We start from the raw sequence: 19,785 nt of genomic DNA on the forward strand, positions 1-19,785 counted from the left end.
TTCCGCTGGTGCTCCCCTCCCCCTTTCTATCTCCCTAGGCCTCCCGTCCCATGATCCTTTCCCTTCTCCAGCTCTATATCCCTTTTGCCAATCAACTTTCCAGCTCTTAGCTTCATCCCTCCCCCTCTTGTCTTCTCCTATCATTTTGGATCTCCCCCTCCCCCTCCCACTTTCATATCTTTTACTATCTCTTCTTTCAGTTAGTCCTGACAAAGGGTCTCGGCCCGAAACGTTGACTGTACTTCTTCCTATAGATGCTGCCTGGCCTGCTGAGTTCCACCAGCATTTTATGTGTGTTTCTATGTCACTCACATCATTATCAGATTTTTCATCAACAGCATACAGATTAGTGCTCTTTTTGAAACTGTAACTTCACTTGTTATCTTTTTCTCTTCCCTGTGCAGTCCATTTATTTTTGTCCGCCTGACATGCTCTTTGTGTGTGTCCTACTTAGTTGAATTTTCTGCAATTTCACCTTTAAATCTGCATTGTTCTGGGGCACATGAGACCCTGCCACAATGTTACATATGTTTTTTTGCCAGGCTTCATTCTGTTTAGACATTGCAGTCTTGTTCATGTTCATTTTCATTCCTGACTGCAACTCAATTGCATCTTCGTCTGCAGTTTCCATAAATACAGCTATTTCAATTGGTCTTTTAAATGTAAGTTGTGCTTTAGCTAGGGGCTGTTTTGAATACTTTATTGTAACATTCTACAAGCTAAAAAAAATCTCGGTGCACCATTAAGCTGATAACTGAACTGACAATGCTCAGACAATCTCTTCAATTCAGCCACGTACAGAGAAATGGGCTCCCCTTCCTTTTGATTCCACTTATGAAACCTGAAGCATTCTGCAATCAACAAAAGTTTTGGTATTAAATGTTCCTGCATTACTTTCATGATATCAGCAAAGCTCATTTCAGCCTGTTTCATTGGAGCAGTCAAGCTTCTAAGTAAACTGTATACCTTTAAAGCAAATACACTAGCAAATTAGGCACTAGCTCCTCAGTGGCTATTCCATTTGCTTTTAAATACTGCTTAATTTGCTCAGTATACTATAACTTGTTAACTCTTGTGGAATCAAGCACGTCTATCTTTCCGATACGGCCAGCCATTTCTACATTTTTAAAAGATTTATGATTATTATCACCCGTTATTCACTGTTCATGTACCCATGAATTTCAAGATTCAAGATTTAACTACATTTATTGTCAAAGAATGTATGAATTACACAACCTTGAGATTTGCTTACTCACAGGTAGCCACAAAGCAAGAAATCCAAAAGAACCCAATTTAAAGAAAAAAGATTAAAAATAAAGACCAACTCTCAATGTGCAAGAGAAAAAAAAGTACAAGTTATGCAAACAATTGAAGCAAACAACAATACTCTGAACCAAAAATGAGTCCCCAGATCCAAACCCTGGTGCAGCCCGGAGCAGGCCCAAAGCCTTGCATATCAGTTCATCATATCAACAGGCATGGTGTACAGCAGCTGGGTCAGCCTTCACAGCTACAGGGCCATTGAGACGACAATTGCAGAGAATGAGTGAAATTGGCTCTCGTCCCAACCAACACACTGTCTTTCAGTCTATCTGAGCTACATTTAAATTGACCCAACAACGGAACAATGAAAGGCTATGGCGTCCTGGAGAGGAATGAACATCACACAGAGTGAGTGAAATCTGCTCTTGCCTCTGATCTGGGCTGGCATTTAAATTGTCTAAATGGTGCATTGCACCTCACATTTGTGTTTTCTGGCTTTTTAAAAAAAACTGTAATGTCTCTTCCCTTCTGAAGAACATGTGTCATAGAGACGAACAGCACCTTCTGGCCCACCCAGTCCATGCTGAAACCATTTGTATTGCCTGCTTCCATCAACCTGCACCAGGACCATAGCACCCCATACCCTACCATCCACGTACCTATCCAAATTTCTCTTAAGCATTGAAAACGAGCTAGCATGCACCAACACTTGTGACGGCAGTTCATTCCACACTCTTACAACCCTCTGAGAGAAGACGTTTACCCTCATATTTCTCTTAAATTTTTCACATTACACCCTCAACCCATGACCTTTGGTTGTAGTCCCACCCAACCTCAATGGAAAAAACTTGCTTGCATTTACCCTTTTCTAATGGAAGGTGGGAGAATAAAGGAAGTCCAGTCTAGGCAGAGTCTTTGATTATGCTGGAAGAAGTACAAACAGAGTCCATATAGGGGAGGCTGTTTTCCATGATGTACTGAGCTGTGTCCACCAGTCTCCACTGTTTCTTTAAGTCACCGACAGAGCATTTGCAATACCAAACAATGATACACCTGGATAGGATTCTGCAGTGTGACAATAGAAAAAATGTTGAGAACCAAGGAGGAAATGCCAATTTTCTTTAGTCTCTTGAGGAAGTAAAGGCATTGATGAGCTTTCTTGGCCATGGTGTCAACATGGCTGGACCACAATACACTATGAGTGATGTTCACTACTAGGAACTTGAAGTTCTCAACTCTTTTGACCTCAGCACTATTGATGTAAACAAGACATGTGCACTGTCCTATTAACTGAAGTCTATGACCAGGTCTTGTTTTTACAGTTTCCTTGTCTCAAATTATTCAAACTAGAACAACTTCAAACACAACAAAATATCTAAATATAGATACAACTGATGAGAAAATGAGTGATCTGGATTTTAGTCAAATAGCTTTAATGCTTTTAATTTATCCTAATTTGTTACAGCTACTGTTTCTTACCAAAAATTTTCAGCATGAAAAAGGAGATTCTGAATAGAATCCACAAATTGATATGTTTACCTTAAGGTATGATATAATACATCACATACATTACAGTGCAACATCACTTAAGGAAGGAAAAAGACACGGATTCATTGCAGGCAAGCTTTAGGGTCATCAGGCCTGTGCCTTTCCTTGAAACAGTTGCCTGATTTGTTCCAGCCTTTGCACTTTCCATATTGTAAGATAATTTGTATTCTACAATTATTTATTCAACTTATTTTGAAATGTAACATTATATCTGCTTTACTTTTCAGGAAATGCATTTTAGATTGCAACACCTAATTGTTCTGTGAAAATCCCTTTGTATATCACTTCTGGTTCTCCTGCCAAATATATTAAATCTGCTCCCTTCGGTTAGTGACCCTTCTGCCACTTGAAACAGTTTCTCCTTATTCACTCTGTCAAAAAGCCTGCAAAAATTTGAATCTCTTTACCAAGTTGCTCTTCTGTGGTCTAAAGAGAATGAGTCGATTTCTAGCAATCTTGTTACAACCAAAATCATTTGTCTCTGGTACTTTTCTGGTGCATCTTTTCCAAACTCTAAGACCTTGACATCTTTCAGTGCCTTTAATTAACCACAATGTATCAGCTGAAAACGTGGCAATTTATAAAGATTTAACATTCTTTACTTTGTACTCGGCCTCAAGGTTTCTATATGACTTTTAGTAGTTTCCTGTTTGTTCTGCTCGCCATCGAGAACTTCCACATGTAAAAGCTTTACTCTTCTTGAACAGTCACTAAAATTTAACTGCAGTGGATCCCGGTTAATGTGGTAGCTGTGTGGAATGAACTTCTAGTAGAAGTTGTAGAGGCAGGTTTGATTTTGTCATTTAAAAAAAATTGGATAGGTATATGGACAGGAAAGGAATGGAGGGTTATGGGCTGAGTGCAGGTCGGTGGGACTAGGTGAGAGTAAGCATTTGGCACGGACTAGAAGGGCCGAGGTGGCCTGTTTCCATGCTGTAATTGTTATATGGTTATATGTCCCAATTAACCATATCGGGACCAGTATATTTTGTCTCAATTATGCGGCTGCCCCAATTAGCCAAAGTTTCATGGAAATAGTTAAAAAGGTATAAAAAGACAAACTATTATTTAACTGAGTAACACATTTTAAAATGTGGTTAAATGAAATACATACTACGGTACCATAAAACTCTGTATTAGTTTCTAATAGTTATTGATGGAAAAATTCATTCAACATATGCTGCCGTGTATGGGATGTCAAAGGAGGGGTAGCATCTCTGGTGAAGGGACTTGTTGTGTCCATTCTGGGGCATTCACTCACCCTTGGTCCCCACTGGAAACTCACTTGTGGCTCCAAGTAGCTGCTTGTGTACGATAGCAGCCACATACCTTTGACAGGCAGGCCAAACCAGCTGAGGGGAGCCAGGGGGCCTCATACTCTAGTGAAAAAGGGAGATGCCTGTCCTAGCATGTGAAGTCAACTCTGGTGGACCAACAGTGAGATCCTACAGCCAAGAAGGCAGTTTGGCAATATTTCATGCAGAGCAAAGAACATGATAGGGCAAGGAAGAAGTGATGGTTATCCACTACAACCAAGGAAGACGACTTGTACCAGTGACATCTTTTTTAGTCTGCAATTTCCTCAACATTGTGTGAATTTTTTTAATATAATTTGTGCATTTTAACACGTAGTTACATTTATTTCCTGCTAATATGATCTTCGCATCTCCGGTTTTGCTGTATTTTTCTTCCTTGTATTAATCTATCCATTGGATTCTCCAATTAATTATGAACATGATGCGTATCATAGGCTTCTGTTTTGTTTAATTTTATCTCGTATTTCTTTAATTACTTAGTGAGCTCTGGCTTCTAGTTCTCTTTTTTTCCTTCTGAAAGAACATAACTAGCCTGTATCCAAATAGTTTCTCTCTGAAAGCCGACCATTATTCACTTAAAACATACATATCAGACACATCCTCTTACCTCTCTCTCTCTGGTCCTTGACTTCACCAGCAAATATCAGGGCATTGTGTCCCACAGAATCATAGATCTTATTTCCTCAGAAGACCTTCCCTCCATAGCTTTCAACCTCAGTGCCCAGTTTCACACAAAATGCATCTACCTCCACAGACAAGACTATTTGAACAGGTACCTTGACTTAGTGTGCTCATAACCCAGCAAAATTATTTTTTCCTACCTTGACTCCATCCCTTCTCACTTCACCCAGTTCCTTCCCCTTCAGAATCAGAATCAGGTTATTATCACCAGCATGTGTTGTGAAATTTGTTAACTTAGTTCAATGCAATACACAATATAGAAAAAACTTATAATAATAAATAAATCAATCAATTACAGTGTATGTATATTGAATAGATTTTAAATCATGCAAAAAACATGAATAAGTCAAGTCAAGTCAACTTTTACTGTCGTTTCGACCATAACTGCTGGTACAGTACACTGTAAAAATGAGACAACGTTTTTCAGGACCATGGTTTACATGACACAGTACAAAAAACTAGACTGAACTATGTAATAAAAAACACCGAGAAAGCTATACTAGACTATAGACCTACACTGGACTGCATAAAGTGCACAAAAACAGTGCAGGCATTACAATAAATAATAAACAGGACAGTAGAGCAAGGTGTCAGTCTAGGCTTCGGGTATTGAGGAGTCTGATAGCTTGGGGCAAGAAACTGTTATATAGTCTGGTCGTGAGAGCCCGAATGCTTTGGAGCCTTTTCCCAGACGGCAGGAGGAAGAAGAGATTGTATGAGGGGTGCATGGGGTTCTTCATAATGCTGCTTCCTTTGCGGATGCAGCGTGTAGTGTAAATGTCCGTGATGGCAGGAAGAGAGACCCCGATGATCTTCTCAGCTGACCTAGCTGCGGGGTCTTGCGATCCGGGATGGTGCAATTTCCAAACCAGGCAGTGATGCAGCTGCTCAGGATGCTCTCAGTACAACCCCTGTAGAATGTGATGAGGATGGGGGGTGGGAGATGGACTTTCCTCAGCCTTCGCAAAAAGTAGAGACGCTGCTGGGCTTTCTTTGCTATGGAGCTGGTGTTGAGGGACCAGGTGAGATTCTCCGTCAGGTGAACACCAAGAAATTTGGTGCTCTTTACGATCTCTACCGAGGAGCCGTCGATGTTCAGCGGGGAGTGGTCGCTCCGTGCCCTTCTGAAGTCAACAACCATCTCTTTTGTTTTGTTCACATTAAGAGACAGGTTGTTGGCTCTGCACCAGTCCATTAGCCGCTGTACCTCCTCTCTGTAAGCTGACTCGTCGTTCTTGCTGATGAGACCCACCACGGCTGTGTCATCGGCGAACTTGATGATATGGTTCGAGCTGTGTGTTGCAGCACAATTGTGGGTCAGCAGAGCGAACAGCAGTGGACTGAGCACACAACCCTGGGGAGCCCCCGTGCTCAATGTGATGGTGTTGGAGATGCTGCTCCCGATCCAGACTGACTGAGGTCTCCCAGTCAGGAAGTCTAGGATCCAGTTGCAGAGGGAGGTGTTCAGGCCCGACAGGCTCAGCTTTTCAATCAGTTTCTGAGGGATGATTGTGTTGAATGCTGAACTAAAGTCTATGAACAGCATCTGAACGTATGTGTCTTTTTTATCCAGGTGGAGGGTGGTGGCAATGCCGTCATCTGTTGAGCGGTTGGGATGGTACGCAAACTGCAGGGGGTCCAGTGAGGGGGGCAGCAGGGTCTTGATATGCCTCATGACGAGCCTCTCGAAACACTTCATGATAATGGATGTAAGTGCAATGGGATGATAGTCATTTAGGCAGGACACTGAAGACTTCTTCAGCACGGGGACGATGGTGGCGGCCTTGAAGCATGTTGGAACGGTGGCGCTGCTCAGGGAGATGTTGAAGATGTCAGTGAGAACATCTGCTAGCTGGTCTGCACATCCTCTGAGCACTCTACCAGGGATGTTGTCTGATCCAGCAGCCTTCCGTGGGTTAACCCTGCACAGGGTTCTTCTCACATCGGCCACGGAGAGACACAGCACCTGGTCATTCGTAGGAGGGGTGGACTTACTCGCCGCCACGTCATTTTCTGCCTCAAACCAGGCGTAGAAGTTATTCAGCGCATTTGGGAGGGAGGCAGTACCTGCACAGTCAGGTGATGTTGTCTTGTAATTGGTGATGTCCTGGATGCCCTTCCACATGCGCCGCATGTCGCCGCTGTCCTGGAAGTAACTGTGGATTAGCTGGGTATGTGCACACTTTGCCCCTCTGATGGCTCGGGACAGTTTGGCCCTTGCTGTTGTTAAAGCTGCCTTGTCGCCTGATCTGAAGGCAGAGTCACGGGACCTCAGCAGTGCATGCACCTCTGCGGTCATCCATGGCTTCTGGTTGGCACGTATAGTGATAGTGTTGGACAGAGTAAACATCATCAATGCATTTGCTGATGTAGCTGGACACTGATGCTGTGTACTCCTCTAAGTTGGTAGAGTCGCCATCGGTTGCAGCCTCCCTGAACATGTGCCAGTTAGTGTTCTCAAAAAAGTCTTGAGGAGCAGAGATGGCTCCTGCTGGCCAGGTTTTCACCTGCTTCTGAACTGGTCTGGAGTGCCTGACGAGCGGTCTGTATGCTGGGATTAGCATAACAGAGATGTGGTCTGAGTAACCGAGGTGGGGGCGGGGCTCTGCCCGGTACGCGTCGGGGATGTTTGTGTAAACCAGGTCCAATGCGTTCTTCCCCCCTCGTTGCAAAGTCCACATACTGATGGAATTTGGGGAGCACTGACTTAAGGTTCGTGTGGTTAAAATCACCGGCGACAATAAACAGACCATCAGGGTGTGTGTTCTGCAGTTCGCTAACAGCCCCGTACAGTTCACAGAGCGCCTCCTTAGCATTAGCGCTGGGGGGAATGTAGACACCGAATATAAGGACAGAGGTGAATTCCCGTGGCAAATAAAATGGTCTGCATCGAACTGCTACGAACTCCACTAACGATGAGCAGTGTCTGGAAACCAGCACAGAGTTCTTACACCATTCCGTGTCGATGTAAACACAGACACCGCCACTGCGAGCCTTACCGGAGACAGCTGCATCTCTGTCCGAACGAAATAAAGCTAACTCGTCTAGCTGGATGGCAGCATCCAAAATCCCTTCAGCAAGCCATGTCTCTGTGAAGACATACGCGGAGCAAACTCTGCACTCCCGCCGAGTATTACGTTGGAGTCGGATGTAGTCCATTTTATTGTCCAGGGAGCGGACATTAGAGAGCAGAATGGATGGGAGAGCTGGCCGGCTAGGGTCTGCTTTTAGCCTGGCATGGACCCCTGCCTGTTTACCTCGCTTCTGCTTCCTCGCACATCGCTTTTGACGTCTCCATCTCCGGCTCCCAGCATCAGGCAAGTCCGAGGATTGTAGGCCCATTCCCCTCAGCAAGCCGACGTCGCGTAATTCAGCCAGCAGATCTTTGTGAAGGTTTGTCTTTGGGCGATCTCTGTATTGTAGTAGTATCTGGCGATGGTAGATAGCCGCTCTGTTATCCATGTGCCCTAATCGAAAATTGTGTATCAAAATAGAAAATTAAAGTAACACCATGTCTGAAAGGCCGCTGCTGCCGTGCCTCGCCGCCTCATGGGAATAATATATATTAAAAAAGTGAGGCAGTGTTCAAGGGTTCAATGTCCATTTAGGAATCGGATGGCAGAGGGGAAGAAGCTGTTCCTGAATCGCTAAGTGTGTGCCTTCAGGCTTCTGTATCTCCTACCTGATGGTAACAGTGAGAAAAGGGAATGCCCTGGGTGCTAGAGGTCCTTAATAATGGACGCTGCCTTTCTGAGACATGCTCCTTTAAGACGTCCTGGGTACTTTGTAGGCTAGTACCCAAGATGGAGCCCATTAAATTTACAACCCTCTGCAGCTTCTTTCAGTCTTGTGCAGTAGCCCCCCACCCCCCATACCAGACAGTGATGCAGCCTGCCAAAATGCTCTCCATGGTACATCTATAGAAGTTTTTGAGTGTATTTGTTAACTCTTCAACCTCCTAATAAAGTACAGTCACTGTCTTTCTTTCTTTTTAACTGCATCGATATGCTCAGACCAGGTTAAATCCTCAGAGATCCTGACACCCAGGAACTTGAAACTGCTCACTCTCTCCACTTTTGATCCCTCTATGAGGAATGGAATGTGTTCCTTTGTATTACCCTTCCTGAAATTCACAATCAGCTCTTTCATCTTACTGATGTTGAGTGCAAGGTTGTTGCTGCGACACCACTCCACTAGTTTGCATATCTCACTCCTGTACGCCCTCTCGTCACCATCTGAAATTCTACCAACAATGGTTGTATCATCAGCAAATTTATAGATGGTGTTTGAGCTATGCATAGCCACACAGTCATGTGTATATAGAGTAGAGCAGTGGGCTAAGCATACGCCCCTGAGGTGTACCATTGTTGATTGTCAGCGAGGAGGATATGTTATCACCAATCCAAACAGTTTGTGGTTTTCCAGTTAGGAAGCCTAGGATCCAATTGCAGAGGAAGGTACAGAACCTAGGTCTCTGTAACTTCTCAAACAGGATTGTGGGAATGATGGTATTAGATGCTGAGCTATAGTCGACAAACAGCAAACAAACATAGGTGTCTGTATTGTCCAGGTGGTCTAACCCTGTGAGGAGAGCCATTGGGATTGCATCTGCCATTGACCTATTGTGGCGATAGGCAAATTGCAATGGGTCCAGGTCCTTGCTGAGGCAGGATTTCAGTCTAGTCATGACCAACCTCTCAAAGCATTTCATCACTGTAGATGTGAGTACTACCAGGCAATAGTCATTAAGGCAGCCCACATTATTCTTCTTAGGCACTGGTATAATTGTTGCCTTTTTGAAGCAAGTAGGAACTTCCGCGCGTAGCAGTGAGAGGGTGAAAATGTCCTTGAATACTCCCGCTAGTTGGTTGGCACAGGTTTTCAGAGCCTTACCAGGTACTCCATCAGGACCTTTCGCTTTGCAAGGGTTCACTCTCTTTAAAGACAGCCGAACATCAGCCTCTGAGACAGAGATCAGGGTCATCAACTGCAGCAGGGATCTTCACAGCTGTAGTTATATTCTCCCTTTCAAAGTAGGCATAAAAGGCATTGAGTTCATCTGGTAGTGAAACATTGCTGCCATTCATGCTATTGGATTTCACTTTTTAGGAAGTAATGCCTTGCAAACCCTGCCAGAGTTGTCGTACTTCCGATGTTGCCTCCAACTTTGCTTGAAATTGTCTCTTTGCCCTTGAAGTAGCCCTTCGCAAATCATACCTGGTTTTCTGGTACAGGCCTGGGCCACCAGACTTGAATGCCACAGATCTAGCCTTTAGCAGATGATATACCTCCTGCTTCATCCACGGCTTTTGGATTGGGAAAGTACAGTAAGAATATACAATGTTCTTCCAGCAGATTTTTTTTTACAGTAAATGTACTATCAATCTCCAGTCAATTATCACCTATTTGTTTTCTCAGCTCACCTCAGAATCTGTCCTGTGACAGTCCGTGACGGCTCATAATGCCCTCCATCATTTTTGAGTTTTCAATTGCCTCAGTCTAACCAGTTCATCTTCATTCCATTGTATGATCCCATTACACCTTGAGCCCACAGCTGGAGTGTAAGAGTGCTCTTTGTTTCATCCTCAAAATAGAAACCTAACCAAATCTTTCCAAACTAATAGACTTATTTGGCAGACTGGACTTTTCTTCAACAGTTCTCATGAAGGGTCCAGGAACTGAAACACAAACTCTGTTTCTTTTCCAAATGCTGCCTGACTAGCTGAGTGTTTCTGGCATTTTCTGAATTTACTCCACAATAACTGTTCAACTACTAATGTGGTAGAATGGAAACTCAATGGGTCATTATCTTGTTTCCAATGTTTCTAAGAAATAGGTTCCACAATTTGTTAATACAGGTTTCCCCCGCAATCCGAAGGTAGAGCGTTCCTATGAAACTGTTTGTAATCCGAAATGTCGTAACGCGAAGAAGCAATTACCATTAATTTATATGGGAAAATTTTTTGAGCATTCCCAGACCCCAAAAAAACCTACCAAATCAAAGCAAATAACACATAAAACCTAAAATAACACTAACATATAGTAAAAGCAGGAATGATATAATAAATTTACACCCTATATAAAGTAGAAATATTGTAAGTATGGTGTAGTTTCACTTATCAAACACAGGAAGGCAGCGAAACAAAATCAATTTGGAGAAAAAAAATCGGCATGAACACGTATGCGCAAACAACTGCCCGCACAAGTCTTCACAGTCATTGAAGTCTTTCTCAGGGTAAACACATGTATAAAGCGGGTGTCTTTTCTTCGTAAAAGCGAAAATCCTCTTTGGTTAGCGAAAACAGGTACTAATGTAACAGCGAGTTATCGTAAATCGAATGTTCGAAAAGCAGGGGCCACCTGTATATTGCTGGCTTTGCACTTCATTTGTCCGTTATTAAAACGCATCTTGCCAATAACTTACAGACAGACAGACATACTTTATCGATCCCGAGGGAAATTGGGTTTCATTACAGTCGCACCAATCAAGAATAGTGTAGAAATATAGCAATATAAAACCATAAATAATAAAATAAGTAAATTATTCCAAATGGAAATAAGTCCAGGACCAGCCTATTGACTTAGGGTGTCTGACACTCCGAGGGAGCAGTTGTAAAGTTTGATGGCCACAGGCAGGAATGACTTCCTATGATGCTCAGTGTTGCATTTGAGATTACAAAATGCAATCTCAGAAAAAATCCAAAGCAGCTTGATTATATGCTGTTTGGCCTTTTAAAACTCACTAATTTTCCTCAAGGAACTGCTGATACTGGAACTGGGAGCCATCCACTGGCCATCTTGGTTCTCCACTCTGGATGCAGGGTTGACCCAAAACACTGACAACTCCTTTCCTTCGACAGATGCTGCTTGATATTACTAGTTCTTCCAGCAGACTTTTTAATTTTCCCTTTAAAAAAAAACTCTTTTTGTGCATTTCCTTCTGTTATTCTCAGTGTTCATTTCCTTAGTTAATTAATGAATTGGGCACAATGCTCATAAGATCCTAGATGGGATGTTGACATTGTTATACTATTACCTTTTGTTGTTCCAAAAATCTACAGTGCAAACATAGTACAGATGAACAATCAGATTACGTTATCATCCAATGTTTCTCTTGAATTGTCTTTATTTCTTACATCGTTCACATACATGAAGAGTAAAAATCTTTACGTTACATTTCTGTCTAAGTGTGTAATCATAGTAATTTATAATAAATAGAACAGTCAATGCAACATAGAAATACATAGAAAGTACTACCAATCTCTAGTCAATTATCACCTACCAATTGTTTTTTCAGCTTATCTCATAATCTGTCCTGGTGTGGAATGTTTATGATAAGCAAATTTAGGCATGTATTTTTTGTTCCAGGCTATGCTCGTTGGACATAGAATATCTGATTACAGAATTTTATATTTCACCATGAGCTACAAAAAGATTCAAAGACCAAAAACTACATTAAAAATTAACTATGGTTCACAATATCTGCTTAGGATCCAGCAAATTATCTGCAGTATTAGCAGTTTAAATTCAGTATTAATTATCTTGCCAAAAAGAAAAGCATTTTTGCCCAATGATCCAAAATTATTTAAATCAACTTTCTGTTAACACCTAGAATTTCCATACACTAATATTGATAATATAATTGGAGTTATTTTTAGCACCAGTCCTTTGAATGACATCTTTAGATGGATAGAGCTATATAGATGCAGCCACTCCTTTCCTAATTTGGTTATTCATTTATGTCAGTTGGGCAAAGTGGTTGCCTTAGACAATGACTCACTGCACTCAATAGGCAAGTTTGAGTTTCAAATGGGAAATTAAAGTCTGAGCCATTGGCTGCTTTGAACAAATACAACATATTCATGACCTGCATCATGATTTCTCAGTAAAACCTATCAGCACGAGACAATTTCTGCATTTAAGCAAAACTAGTAGAAAATTCCTTCGAGATTAAAAAAACTACAGTATCCACTGTTGGCAGAAATTCTCTACTATAAACTACATCACCATCTTCTCTGTGCCTGACAATATGACACAATACAGGAGGGATTTATGGAATTAAAGAAGTATTGTCAAATTCAGCATGTACTTTGCTGTCATAGAACTTGGTTTATACACTGATTAGCTAAATAAATCCTTTAATAATCAATATTTGCAAATGAAATGCTTTGATCATCAGATATGACCTACTGAGGGGAAGGTTTAAAGTTATTAGGACACACAGTAAAATTCAATTAGAAGTTTAAGAGTTCCTGAGTGAGCTATTGTTAATGCACTGGACAGTGTACCACCCATCTTTAGTGATAAATTATGAATACAGAGAAATATGGAATTACTCACACACCCAATCTGCCCATTGAAAACAGGGTGTAGACACAGGATACACTATTCACCCAGATAAATACTCTACTTTCTTTTATTTGACAGGAAACAAGAATACGACACAGAGGCAAGCATGAGCCAGAAATTCTACTGGCTATTGGATTATGGGTTCAGCATTTGAAATGTTTCCTCATTAGTTGTGTTTTTGATTTCACTATTTTAACTTTTTTGATGAACTAAAAGCGCACACCTCTCCCTATCATCAGGTCCTATTTCTGCCATCTGCTGAGAAACAAACTAGTCTCTACATACTAATATGAGCCAAATCATTAAGCTTGACAATGAATCCATTATAATGGTTGACTCTTCCCTCCAAAATGGTCCAGCAAGCTATTCATTTCAAGGCGCACAAGAAACAGGAAATAAATATGGGACTTTACAACACCTACACATGGTGAAAGTAGTAATTAGCTCTACACTATTTGAATTATTTTAAACTCCAGAATACATCTCAATGACAACATAAAAATTACTTTGAAAATGTTACCAATTATTTAAGAACCTCTCAGTAAAAATTTTAAGTCAATGCTTTGTCTCAAATGAAAGAGGCAAATTGCATCCCTTCCCCAAATCCCATTGCTGCATCATAGTAAAAAAACATTGAGGAATATAGTTAATTGCTCTCTTAAAGTGCCTTTTCAATCACTAACAGTTTACTTTTGCATAAATTCAGGTTTCACACATCTTCAAATTAACATCTATTTAACTAGTTAGCTTGATAAACACTGGTAAAACTTCAGTTAAGGGTCACATCAGAGCCCCAGGATCTGAGCAATGCTAGATTATTCAGAGACAATCTGTGTAGCACAAGTAAGAATAAAATCATAAATTCTAAAATAAAACTCACATGGAGCATCGTGGGTTCAGGCAGAAAATCAATATCTTCTCCAAAGATGAAATCTGGAGGAAGGTCTGGATAATGACAGTTGAAAATAATGTCCCCTTGAAAACAACAAGCCAAAATTTATTTTATTACCATGAATTAATCATGAAGCTAGCCTTTGCAAAAGACTCAAAACAGAGGCAATTTGACACTCTGGTCAGGAGTCTAATCTGGCAGTACTGCCGAAGGGTTTCAGCTTGAAATGGCTACTGTACTTTTTTCCACAGATGCTGCCTGGCCTGCTAAGTTCCTCCAGCATTTTGTATGTGTTGCTCGAATTTCCAGTATTTCCAATCTGTTGCAGATTTTCTCTTGTTTAGGATTCTAATCTAAACTGTCAGACTGGCTAAATTAATAAAATCTAATTCTTTTCCTCTACCTCTTCCCGTCAAGGTGTTGACATCCTACAGGGACACACATCTACAACATTATGTTTATCCACGTCAACTTCAATCACCATTGAGCCTTAATAATTCTGCAAATTATTCAATCTGGAGATAATAATCAAATCAATGCTTACAGTGCAGGAGGAAAAGGGCAGTGGTCAGGAGTGAGATGATTAGCAATTCTCTGTTCTCAACTCAAAAGAGTCTGTTGTGCCATTCAATGAGAATATGGTTAAATTTCTACCTATCGTCCACGTTCCCCAATTCCATGCTGTCGGAAAATGCTATTCATTCCAGCTCTGAATAAACTTAATAGTTGGGTATCTGAAATTCCTATTAGTGAAATACAAAAGTTCACAGCTTTCGGTAACACATTTACACATCAGTCTGAAATAGTCCATAATTTAATCTGGGACTGCCCCAAACTCAACTTCGTTAGCAAGAAGCAGCAATGCTGTCAATCCGTTTCAGAACCTTCTACATTTCAATGAGATCACCTCGCATTATTTGCAACTAAAATAGACAGATCTTACTCACTTTTATACGGTAAAGACCTGTTGCAGATTTCCTATAACTCTATTCTTCTTTAGTTTGCCTCATTGATTCTAAATACAATGAAATTCATACTTTGTCTGTTGAGATCACAGAATATTTTTAAAATATGCCCATTTGGCATGGACAGAAGAGTGCTGCACAAATTCTGATATCTGTCCTAATTGACTATTTGCTGCTACTTTACAAAGTTTTCCTCAACTTTGCAAATCAATGCCCTTTATTTGCAACTCAAAAATTCAGACCTTTCTTGTTTGATTTGACGTAATAATTAAGTATTCATTCATATATCTTAAACGTAGACAGGACATTAATTCTTCAACACAAAGTTTATAAAGGGGAACCAATGTTTGTGATAAATTTCAATTTTTAGAAGGCATTTGACCAGGTGTTGTATCAAAGGCTATCACAAAAAATAAAAGACCATGATTTAAGGAGGCAACATATTGGTATGGATATAGGATTAACTGGCTAATAGGAAACAACGGGCATAAATGGATCTTTTTTCAGATTGGCAAAATGTAGTGAGAGTTGCATTACAGGAACAGGTGCAAGTGTTTCAACTTTTTATGAATGATTAGGAATAAAGTTAGCAAGATATGTTTACTAAATTACTAATGACCAAAAGGAATCAAAATTGCAAAAAATAGAAGGGGAGACTGTAGGAAAATGTAGATAGGTTAAGTGAGTGATCAAAGATCAGGCAAATGAGGTCATAACGTTGGAAAAAGTGAAATTGTCTACTTGATGGAAAAAAATAGAGAAATATATTATTTAAATGGTGAGAGATTCTAGAGGTCAGAGGTGCAGAAGGATCTGGGTACCCCAGTGTATAATTCACAAAAGGTTAGTGTGCAAGTAGGAAGGCTAACAAATGCCATTGTTCATTATTGGGAAATTGAACAAAAGGAGGGAAAGTATAGAATTGGTGAAGCACTTTGTACAATATTGGTCTTCTTATCTGCTGCAAGACGGAAACATTTTGCAAGCAATATTAAAGTTCAATAGTTGAATGGATGGGTTGCTTTGTAAGAACTGATTGGATAGAATAGGCTTCCATCTGCTAGAGAAAGCTTGACTGAAAACAAAATTCTGAGGGGTCTTGATGGGGTAGATATGTAGTAAATTTTTCTGCTTATGGAGAAATCTGGGGTCACTGTTTAAAAATAAGGAAGAGATGAGTTAGAGATAGACTGCTAAGTGAAGTTATCAGGAGTATGCAGGAATGCAAATAGATTAGCCACTATATCATCTTCTGCATTCATAAACATTACTTCATATTTTAACATATCATGCTGATTTGAAAACATTTTGCATTTTAAATTGATTTGTCAACATAAATCACTGTTACAGATTCCAGCTTAATTACCACCTCAACAACCTGAATATATATTCATGTAATCACTTCACTATGAGCAAGTCTTCCTGGAATTGCCTTGAGTTACAAGCACTTGATGACCTATACAAAAAAAAGTTTTCTGCACTGTATTTCAAAGTTTTCTCTAGCATTACACCAAAATGAATGATGTGAGGGTTTTTTTGCTAAATCAGGCCATAGCCAGAAAGTTTAAAGTAGTTTAATGAATACTTTCACTGTCAAAACTCCTCTGCACCATCACCCCACCTGTCCTCCTCAAATGAACTCCATTCTCCACAATTACACTTCATTTTTTTAAAAAAATCCAAATAAAACAGGTCTAACTTTATTTTGAGACATTTGTGGTAAGATAACACTCTCATGCCATGAATTAGCCAAGTCAGTCTCTTCTAGACTGTCTCTAACATTATTGTATCCTTTCTTTATTATAAACCAAATTAATCTTACAATTTCAAGTAGCCACAAATTTAGAGGAAATGAATACCTGTCGAATTTAGTGAAATTATTGCAATACTTTCAATTCGAAATGAAAGTGACAATATCACAAAGGAAACTGATACTCTCATCCTGATAGTCTGTTGAATGTCACAATCAAAGAAAAAAAAGACCATGACTTGGAAGAAGTACTACTTTCTTTCCGAGTGGTAAATACATGAATTTTAGGAATAATATTCAATAGGTCAAATTCAAATGGTATCTTTAATGGGTGTGGTATTAGGAGACTAGTTAATGATGTGCTTTTAAGGGCTGCAAAGTTAAGCCAGTAACATGTAAGTCAGTGAATCTAAAGTCAGCAGCAGGAAAGCTACTGGAGAGGATTGTGAAAAACAGAATCTCACTGTATGTGGGATTAGGAATAATCAGCATGGCTTTGTGCATAGGAAATCATGACTCTTGAATTTGATTGTGTTTTTTTTTGAAGTGATGAACCAAAAGGACAGGGTGGTACATGTTGTAAACATAGACTTTAGAAAGGCCTTTGATAAGGTCCTGCATGGTAGTCTGGTCCACAAGATTACAGTACATGGCACCCAGGGTGAATGAGCCAAGTAGATATAGCTGTGGTTTGGTGTGAGGAAGCAGAGGGTGATAGTGGAGAAGTGATTTTCAGATTGAAACCTGTGACCTGTAGTGTGCCGCAGGGATCACTGCTGGGAACCCTGCTGTTGATTACATATATTAACAATTTGATTGAGAATGTCGATGGCATGATTAGTAAGTCTGTAGATGACACCAAAATCAGCTGTACGGTAGACAGTGAAGAAAGTTGTCTAAAGTTATAACAGGATCTAGATCAAATGGGAATGCCGTTAAAAGAAAGGCAGATGGAATTTAACTCTCATTTTGCCAAGTTCAACAAAGCAGGTCATACATAATGAATAACATGATCCTGTGGAGTGCTATATGACATAGAGAACTAGGGATAAAAGTACACAGTTCTCTGAAAGTGGTTACACAGTTAGAAAGCACGTGACACACTCTGCTTCATCAATGATATCATGCTGATTGGAACATCATGTCACAGCCATACAAGACAATGGCAAGACTGCACTTTAGAAATGCTGTCTGCAGTTCTGGCCACCTAACTACAGGAAGGATGTGCTAAAGCTGGAGAGGGTGCAGAGAAGATTCTCAAGACTGTCACTGGTACTGGATGGCTTAATTTAAGAAAAGAGTTTGGAAAGGCTGAGACTGTTAACCCTGGAGTGAAGGAGGCTGAGTGGTGACCTTTTAGACTTATAAAATTGTGAGGGTCAGAGATAGAGTGAATGGTCACAGTCTATTTTCCCCCAAGATAGGGGAGTCTAAAACTAGTGGCCAAAGTTTTAAGGTGAGAAGGGAAACATTTTTTTCTACAAATTCTGGAGGATGTATGGAAGAAACTGCCAGAGGAAGTGGAAGAGGTGGGTGCAATTGCAATTTTCAAAAGCTATTTTGACTGATACATGATTAGGACAGGTTTAGCACCAAACACAAGTAAATGGCGTTAACTCATGTCGGCACCTAGGTCAGCATTGACAAGTTCAGCTGAACTGTGTGTCTGTGCTGTATAACTCTTATTACTCTAATGTATAATAAATATTCACAGGCACTTCACAAATATGAACCTCCATGAATTGATGATCCTTTTAATTACATCAAAACAGATAATAGCAAGATTGAGCAAAAGCTTCAGCAATGGAGCATTTTTAGAAAATGAAGGAATTGGAAGAGTTGAGAAAAAGAATCCTGGACTTCACTGTTCAGTTTTGTTCATTTGGACTATGTAAGTATTTAGTATACACGTGCATAATCCTTGTAATGCGTGTGCGTGCGGAAGGAGAAAGGAGAGAATAATGGGATGTAAAGGTGGCGGCCCTCAGGTATTGAACAGAGATATTGAAAGTAAAGTTGTTTAAACAAAAGAAAAACATGTCCTTGTTGTTTAGGGGGTTAACATTCATAACAGAAATATGAAAAACTATTCAAATAACAGACGTGGAATATAAATGCATAGAAAGTCAGTAGAAAGGAGAAATCAGGGTGGTGGGTAGTAGGATTGACAGTAGTAAAGAGAAAGGCAACAAAATAGAGTTCAAAATGTGGATAAGCACACGAATTGGAAATATGAGGGGTGATTGATAAGTTCGTGGCCTAAGGTAGAAGGGGATGAGTTATACAGCTCTTGTTACATGCACATGCAGTTCAACTCTGTGAGTGATTATGCAGAAAGTTTGAAGTTAATAACTCATCTTCTTCTACCTTAGGCCACAAGCTTAACAATCACCCCTGATGTGGACACTTTCTGGAGGTCTAAGATCCATATGCTCCACGACCACTGAACTAAGTGTGTAAATGTAGGAGGGGACTATGTTGGAAAAAAATTGTGCTAGGTTTTCTAAGTTGACTCTTTCTACCTTAGGCCACAAACTTAACATCACCCCTCGTATCATTGAAAGCAATACAATAAACTCTTAATCCATTGCAGAGTTAATCGTCTGCAGATGCTGAAATCTGGGGCATAAAAATAAGCTGCAGGATGAACCCAATAGGTTAGGTAGCATCTGTGGAGCAAAGGATGGTCATCATGAACCTACGTAGTGACCCTAATAATCCACCATTCAACTGTTAACTGCTAATGATTCAGTATCTGGCTCACCAGGTGAACTCTCCTTTGCTCCCTTTAAAATTACTGGGGCCCCTTTTCCTGCTTTCCTTTAAGTTCACCAGATTCACTGAGAATGTTGTATTACTATCTTACCTCAAAACAAAATGGGATAAAGTGATTAGGGCTTTAATAAGAGTAACATCAAATGACCCAGTAAATCTGGTGTTTCAGCATCACAAAAATTCTATGGGTGTTGGATTTGTGGAAGTTTGCTGCATATCTATACAAGGGAAAGCATAATTGAAGAT

General features: G+C 40.3%; 1 protein-coding gene across 1 annotated transcript in view; it reads right to left on the reverse strand.

The window, feature by feature from the left end:
- babam2 (BRISC and BRCA1 A complex member 2) overlaps positions 1 to 19,785 on the reverse strand; it is a 189,150-nt gene that overhangs the window by 142,414 nt on the left and 26,951 nt on the right. Inside the window, exon 4 of the mRNA XM_073056025.1 lies at positions 14,038 to 14,132. Coding sequence (XP_072912126.1) covers positions 14,038 to 14,132 — 95 coding nt within the window. The remainder of the gene's footprint in view (positions 1 to 14,037; positions 14,133 to 19,785) is intronic.

Source organism: Hemitrygon akajei, chromosome 9 (genome assembly GCF_048418815.1).
Source record: "Hemitrygon akajei chromosome 9, sHemAka1.3, whole genome shotgun sequence".
Lineage (NCBI taxonomy): Eukaryota > Metazoa > Chordata > Chondrichthyes > Myliobatiformes > Dasyatidae > Hemitrygon > Hemitrygon akajei.